Below are 7484 nucleotides of genomic sequence, written 5' to 3' on the forward strand. Positions count from 1 at the left end.
AATATAACTGTATATACACACATTAGGGATTTATGTATAATATATACAATTTTTAATGATGGGCGTAAATAAAATTCTTTAAATGTGACTTCCATTTCAGAATAATACAAGGGTGCTAAATATTTGTGATGAAAAACAGGCAGTGGTAAAGTTGAGACCACTGGGGTAGGTAAGAAAAGCTTTTAAATAGACATCAGTTCAGATTCTGGTTCAAGGTGAGAAATGTGATGGGGGTTTAATTACTTCCTTGACTGCATTTTCTTTATAAAATGGAGATACTAATTATAACCTGAATCATAGCCCAATTCAGGGCTGTTATTAATATTAAATGTTAGTATATGTAAAGCTTTTCTGCCCTGCACATAGTAAATACTGGGAATTGTTAGCTATTGTGACCATTATTAAAATGAGGATGCTATATGCCTCATAAGGTTATAAATATTAAGCAAGATGCTATAGAAAGTACCTAGTTAACAGAAGTCCAGTAAATATATTTTATTGAATCCTAATTTCTCAAAATAAGCCCTGAAGCATGGAGGCATGGAACAGACTGACATACTTTGATGCGGGGTTGAGAGGGACGAGAAGAGATAAACCAAATAACTTATATGCATTGCCCATGGACATGGGCAATAGGATGGTGAAGACCTGGAGGGGTGGGGGGGTAGGGCCTGGGAGGAGCAGGGAAAAGAGGGAGAAAATGGGAGACATCTGTAATACCATCAACAATAAAAATACATATTAAAAAATAAGACCCTTGCTAATTGTATTATAAAAAGTAGCAAAGCAGAAATTAAACATTCTCAACAAGTTTTTAGTTATTCTGTTTATTTTACTTAGGACACGCTAATTGTATTATAAAAAGTAGCAAAGTTTTTAGTTATTCTGTTTATTTTACTTATGACACTCGTGGACATTAACTAGGATACTTAAAAGTCATTTCAATTAGGAATCTTTTTAGTCCTTCATCAATTATTTCAAGTGTTCTAGTCTTAAATACATTCCTTTCTTCTACAAACTTCTGAAAGAGATGAACACCTCCACCTACACCAAAATAATGTGCTTTGCTGGCCAAAAGCACCCGCCCATTTTTACCTAACAATTGAAGGAATGTTTGGTGCAAAGTATCATAGTAATCCGGATTGTAAATCGTTTCTGAGGTGAGAATGAGGTCATATTTTTCAAAATGTTTTTCACTGGTTACAAGCTTACAAAACTTAGACCACTCCCCAGAAAAGAACCGGCATTGACCTAGTTTTTGTGCTGCTTTTGGTTTCCTGCATCTTTTCACATCCGGCTCATTTCCATCATTTTCTTCATCTTCCAAAGTGGAGTTAGCTGCCACGTTAGGTAAAGTTACTTCGTCGATCACCAAACTGTTATAATCTTGAAAATGAACTTCTTTGGCCCCTCCCTTGAGTGCAATTAAACCCAGCAACCCTGATCCACAGCCAAGATCCAACACTTTCCCCCCAGCAAATTTCACTTGGGCCTTTGCGAAATAAGCCAGGAGGTCAAAGGTACATTCCCAGATTTTTAAACCTCCTTCATAAACACCGGTAATCAGATCAGAGTGAGAAGAAAAGGTCTTTGAAACGATGTTTTCTCCAGGGAAATTCTCTTTCAACGAGATGGTTTTCACTACTGATATGTTAACGTGCTGGAGACCTGGTAATATTTCTATGACTTTATTTTCTAACACTTTCTTTAAATCTTTAGGCACAGCATGCTCTTTGGCAAGTCTCAAGCAAGGCTGTTTTTCATGAGGCTCTAAGTTCCCTGAACTGTGAGCTGCATTGAGTGAGTTGCATGTGTCTTGGGAGGGGGCTGCATGTCCCACTGACGTAGGTCCCCACGAGTGATTCGGAGGCAAGACAGACTGCTCTGTAGAACATTTTGTGTCCTCGTGTTTACCTTTTTGACTTTCTGAGACTGAAGACTCTTTTGAGGAATTTGGGGTCAAAGTTCCATCTCCAGGGGGCGTTAATTCATTATCCAGATGGTCTTCTATAGTGAAATTAAATTGGAAGGTCATCCTCGTACAATCCTTCAGTTCAAAGGGAGACTCCTCAGCTTCTGGATAGAATTGATGACACACAACATAAACCTGTTTCAGTTATTTAAGTAGTTTTGTTTGGGTCACTTTCTCTGTAGTGGCTTATACAGTTACAAATATTTAGAGATGTTTCCAAATGACTTTTTAGAGGTCTTTGCTTTTCTTTCTGTTTAACTCTGGAGGAAAAAATAAGATAAAATTGTTAGTAAAAAGCAAAATGACACATTTCCTCTCTCTATGGTATTGAAGGAAAAAATAAATAAAATTGTTAGTAAAAAGCAAAATGACACATTTCCTTAAAATATAATAGTAAACAGTAATCACCCCAAACCCCTCAGCTAGCTACTTTTTCTATACAAGTTTTGAGGGAAATAAGGAGATTTGGAAACACACAACCCCGCAGGGGTCAAAAGCTGGATTAGAGAATGAAGAGTAAAAACAAATAATAGAACAACAGCAGCAACAACTAGAAAAAACAAAGTCCCAAATTTTCGGGAAGGAACTGACAAGTCTAGCCGCTTGGTGTCCGTCAGCTGTCATGACGCTGCCCGAACATATTAACCTACTAAACTGACAGCATCTCTTCACTCAGTCTGTTCCTGTTTCAAGTAACAGGAATTCAAGTTTATTTTGTTAAATGTGTAGCCCTGTAAAAACTTGCACGGTTCTACTCTGGTGCAAGTTCATCCAAATGACCTCACAACACTTAGTGGATATCAGCAGCCCTAAGTGCATGGGAGTGGGGTGATTTTGGAGTAATCAGTAAAGGTCAGTTTGGCGGCAGAACAAACACACAATAAGGACACTGAACGGTTGGAGAGGCCTGTGGACAGTAGAAGCAATTTTACCGAGACTCTCACGGTACTAGACCTGCTTCAGATCGTACAATTCTGGCAGGTGGGGTCTCTATTCCCATTGAAGACGTACAAAGTAGGGTCACACGGTGAAGTGGACAGGAACCGGATCCAACCACATCAGATACGCAATCTCAAAGCCCCCTGGGATCGACGGTAGCAAATCTGGGGACTTACGGCCTTCACCTCCCCAAAGCGCCTCAATGTAACAACAAAGACAGTAATCTAGACCTTGGGATGCTCACAGCTCCGCCAGTTCCCAGCTCACGGCCGCGTGTAGAAACCTCATGTCACGCCAGATGCTCGGGGCTGAAAGCGCGCACCAGTGAGTCGAGTCCTCCGCGGGCCAGAGAGGCCCGCCTTTTCACAGCCGCGCCGGGCTCAACAAGGAGCGCAGCCCGCTCCCTCTCTATGGTATTGGCGCCGTCGGAGAGCTCGCAAGGCCTGCCGGGACGGCGGCGTTTCCGGTCTCGGCGGTGGCGGGACTGATTTGAAGCTGGTTGCGGGGCAAAAACATGTCTCAGGAAGGCGCCGTCTCGGCGAGCGCCGTCCCCCTGGAGGAATTGAGCAGCTGGCCCGAGGAGCTGTGCCGCCGGGAGCTGCCGACTGTCCTGCCTCGGCTCCTCATATCCTTCGCTGTCGCTTGCACCCAGAGGGGATGCACCCAGAGGTGTCGCATCTTTCCCCTCAGCCGGGCCACACCCGCCGGCAGGTCGTGTTGCGTTCCCGCGGCCTGAAATCTCCGGGTTCTTTGTCGGTGAGCGAGATGGAGCCGCGAGGGGACGGCGGGCGAGCGGGGACCGTGTGCCCGAGAGCCAGGGCATGCCTGGCTTTGGGACGGACTGCTCGGGCTCGCAGAGGTGCCCTCTGCCCCTCGATGGTGGAGGTGCGAGTGGCTTTTTCGTCCATTGCTCTGTGCCGGGGAGTTTTTCTGTGCTCCTCACGACTTGTGGACAGGAGAGTGGGAGAGGCCAGGACTGGGACCCGAGCGATAAGGCGAGACCTGACTCTAAGCCAGTGGTTCTCAACCTTCTGGCCCTTTAAATACAGTTCCTCATGTTGTGACCCAACCATAAAATTATTTTCGTTGCTACTTCATAACTGTAATGTTGCTGCTGTTATGAATCGTAATGTAAATATCTGATATGCAGGATGGTCTTAGGCGACCCCTGTGAAAGGGTCGTTCGACCGCCAAAGGGGGCGCGACCCACAGGTTGAGAACCGCTGCAAGCGGGATGAGGCAGAGTCCCTTTGAGCTGTGTCAGCTCTAAGATGCGTGGCGGATCTGAACGACACCTTCCCGGTATTGTGAGGACTACAGACTCCCTCCCTCGCCCACCGCCTGTCCTGCAGCGCTGGCTGGGAGGAGCGGCTCACTCTCCTTGTTGGTTCCACCTGCCGGGGTGGAGGGGCTGGCAGCCTCGGTTGCCCAGGTGCTGACCATTCCTTAGTAGTCTCGTGCCTTTGTGGTTGTCAGTGTGCCTCGAGCCCTGGCTGTTCATGGTAAAAGGTAATTTTTTTTTTTTTAATGCTTTTGCGCTCACCTTCAACATAAAACTACACTGAAGAGGAAAAATGACCTTTATTTGAGAGAGTCCCCACCCTGCATAAATAATGTTTACAGTTAAAGCCAAACACAAATGTTGCCATCCCGTAGACGTCATTCGTCTAGGCATTGGCACACTCCCACTAGGTACCAGAGCCCCTTTGTTAGTCGTTGTGCAGATAAGGAATCCCCATCCTCAAGGATTTGGACTTGACAAAAAACCCCACAGGATTTTGGCTTGGGAAAGGAAATAGCTATCCTTCTCAAAGACATGTACTGGGTCCTTAACTGGGTGTAGCAGGCAGGATGGCAGGCTTTGGAGTAACAAAGATAAGGAACATGGTTCCTCTTCTTCCCCTCAAACTTATAGGGCAGTGGCTCTCAACCTTCCTAATGCCTTGACCCTTTAATACAGTTCCTCATGTTGTGGTGACCCCCAATTTCATTGTTACAAATTGAACATAATTAAAGCATAGTGATTAATCACAAAAACAATATGTAATTATATATGTGTTTTCCGATGGTCTTAGGCGACCCCTGTGAAAGGGTCGTTCGACCCCCAAAGGGGTCGTGACCCACAGGTTGAGAACCGCTGTTACAGGGGAACCTCAGTAATTGAAAGTGAACATTCCCACCTGGTTTTGCATCTCACACTTAACATTCAGAAAGACCCAAACCTGTTCTACCCCCAGTGTTCTTCATTGAAATACAGCAGGTCCTAGAATAATATGATTTCGTTCAAAGTCATTTCATTAGAAAATAGGAACTTTTGTTTAGATCAGTTGGCCTATGGAAAAAGTGGTTTTGTGTTTCTTTAAATCACAGAATCTATTGATAAATTAAGTGAGGACTTAACTGTAAATGGTTTCACAAACCTTGAATCCTTACATCTAATCAGCAAGTTCTTTTGTCTCTATGACTTCAAGCATCCACTTATCTCCATCCCCAGTTGCTATCACTTTATTCTAAACATTCATCATCTCTCACCTGGACTGTTGTTAATAGTTACCTTATGTCCTCTTATAATCCATTCTCCAAAAGTAGTTCTGGGTGAAAGACCTGCCATTTCCTTTTTAAACACCCCCCCCCCCCCCAAACTTACCGTAAGGCCCCATGTAATATAAGCCTTGCTTTTTCCTCCTGCTTAGCTCACTACATTCTGTCCACGAAGGCATGAATTCCCCACCTCGAGGTCTTCATGCTTGCTGCTCCCTCAGCCTCCCTTGTTCTCCAGCCTTTTGTGCAGCTCATCATTCGGGTCTTGGCTCAAATTTCACCTCATTTGGCCCTTTTCAGAGCCCTCAACTTTAGGTAGTTCCCACAAACCCAATCTGCAACACTTTTATTACTTTGTCCTGTTTTCTAAAGAGTACTTTATCATTAACGAAAATCATCTTGTTTTGTTTATTTAAAAAAATGTTTATTGCTTTCAGAGAGGAAGGGAGAGGATGATAGAAACATCAATGATGAGAGAGAATCATTGATCGGCTGCCTTCTGCACATCCCCCAATGGGGATCGAGCCTGCAACCCGGTCATGTGCCCTGACCAGGAATTGAACCAGTGAGCTCTTGGTGCACAGGATGATGCTCAATCCAATGAGCCATACTGGCCGGGCTGTAAGTGTATGTTTTATAATTTGATTACTGTTAGGATAATGTACTGTGACATATTTTGTAGGCTTCTGTTATGTGCAGAAGAGTTTCAGTCTGGTAAGATTGGTAAGAAAGGTATGAAAATAATATGAAAAGAAGATAGAAAGTGGTGAGTGACTTAAGACAGCTACAGATAAAGTACTATAGAAATGCTGAGGAGAGAGAAATTGCTTTCCTGCCTGAGAAACCAGAAATCCATGGCTTATTGTCGAATTGTTTGTCAGCTGTCAAAGATATTTTATCTAATAGCTTGAAAAGGCAAGAATATCCCTGGAGCAGTTGTTTTTTTAATCTAAAAGCTTCAACTTTTTATTTATTTATTTTTTATCATCACCTGAGGATATTTTTTTCCCCATTGATTTTTAGAGAGAGTGGAAGGGAGAGGGAGAGACTGAGACAAGCACCCATGTGAGAGAGACACATTGATTGGTTCCCTCCCACATATCCCCTGACCAGGACTGGGAGCCTGCAATCGAGGTACGTGCCCTTGACCAGAATCAAACCTGGGACCCTTCAGTCCACAGGCCGACGCTCTATCCACTGAGCCAAACCGGCCAGGGCAAGTTTTAACTTTTTAAAAGCAAAATTATGCCAGTAATTTGAGTCTAGCTTCAATCTCTTACTGATTATTGCTTAAACTTCAAGAATGGTCCTTTTAAATTTGTTTTCAGTAGTGAACATCCTAATAGTATGATTTTCCTTAATTATTTTACTCCATGTGTCAACATTCTGACAGTTGGATTGAGCATATTCGTAAGTCAGACTATCTTACTCTATGATTTATTTTGATGTTAAGATGTTAATCATACTTATCAATACAGCATTGTATTCCCTTCAAAATGAGTCTTTTCCTATTGTCCTGTTACAGTCTCTGTAACTTTCAATTACTTAAAATGCCCAAATTTCTTCTAATTACAGTACTTACAGTTTTAAATTCCATTTTTGATAGATAGCAAACATATTTTGTTTAATAATATGTGTGTAAGCACAATGCAAACTTTAAATGTTAGTTGTTAAACTGTGTGGTTAACCTCTGAAACAAACTTGCAGTCTATTGCTTTCAGCCTCTAACATGTGAAGTAGCTTTAGAAAATAGTTTCTAGGTTACAGAAAGCTGATTATTTAGGTGATGACACATTTGTCATTTGGAAAAAGTTGTCTTTCTCATCTTTATCTGTCTTCATTACCCTTATTTGATGTGATTTGCTTATTTAGCCAGGAGAGGTGGTGAAGAGTAAAGACTAGACCAGGGGTGGGCAAACTTTTTGACTCAAGGGCCACAATGGGTTCTTAAACTGGACCGGAGGGCCGAAACAAAAGCATGGATAGAGTGTTTGTGTGAACTAATATAAATTCAAAGTAAACATCATTACAT

At 42.9% G+C, this 7484-nt stretch overlaps 2 protein-coding genes across 4 annotated transcripts in view; one reads left to right on the forward strand and one right to left on the reverse strand.

The window, feature by feature from the left end:
• Positions 1-870: 870 nt before the first annotated feature.
• Positions 871-3622, reverse strand: LOC102252782 (histidine protein methyltransferase 1 homolog). 3 transcript variants are annotated; one of them, XM_005867627.2, is made up of 2 exons: positions 3142-3622; positions 871-2232 (listed from the first exon to the last, which is right to left on the reverse strand). In XM_005867627.2, the coding sequence occupies exon 2, from the start codon at positions 2033-2035 to the stop codon at positions 917-919; it is 1119 nt and encodes a 372-aa protein (XP_005867689.1). In that variant the 5' UTR covers positions 2036-2232; positions 3142-3622; the 3' UTR covers positions 871-916. The 3 variants fall into 3 exon arrangements, with proteins under 3 accessions (XP_005867689.1, XP_014396355.1, XP_014396356.1); XM_014540869.1 differs by having other exon boundaries at positions 871-2230; positions 3088-3622; XM_014540870.1 differs by lacking the exon at positions 3142-3622 and adding an exon at positions 2619-3054 and having other exon boundaries at positions 871-2230.
• A 3147-nt stretch (positions 3623-6769) lies between these two features.
• Positions 6770-7484, forward strand: part of LOC102254783 (chromosome unknown open reading frame, human C1orf112) — a 36536-nt gene continuing 35821 nt past the window's right edge. The window contains exon 1 of the mRNA XM_005867636.2: positions 6770-6862. Coding sequence (XP_005867698.2) covers positions 6826-6862 — 37 coding nt within the window. The 5' untranslated portion in view covers positions 6770-6825. The remainder of the gene's footprint in view (positions 6863-7484) is intronic.

Source organism: Myotis brandtii, unplaced genomic scaffold (genome assembly GCF_000412655.1).
Source record: "Myotis brandtii unplaced genomic scaffold, ASM41265v1 scaffold250, whole genome shotgun sequence".
NCBI classification, from domain to species: Eukaryota; Metazoa; Chordata; class Mammalia; order Chiroptera; family Vespertilionidae; genus Myotis; species Myotis brandtii.

Excerpts from the sequence above, each read along its gene's own strand:
- LOC102252782 (XM_005867627.2), bottom strand. The coding sequence starts at position 2,035 with ATGACCTTCCAATTTAATTTCACTATAGAAGACCATCTGGATAATGAA.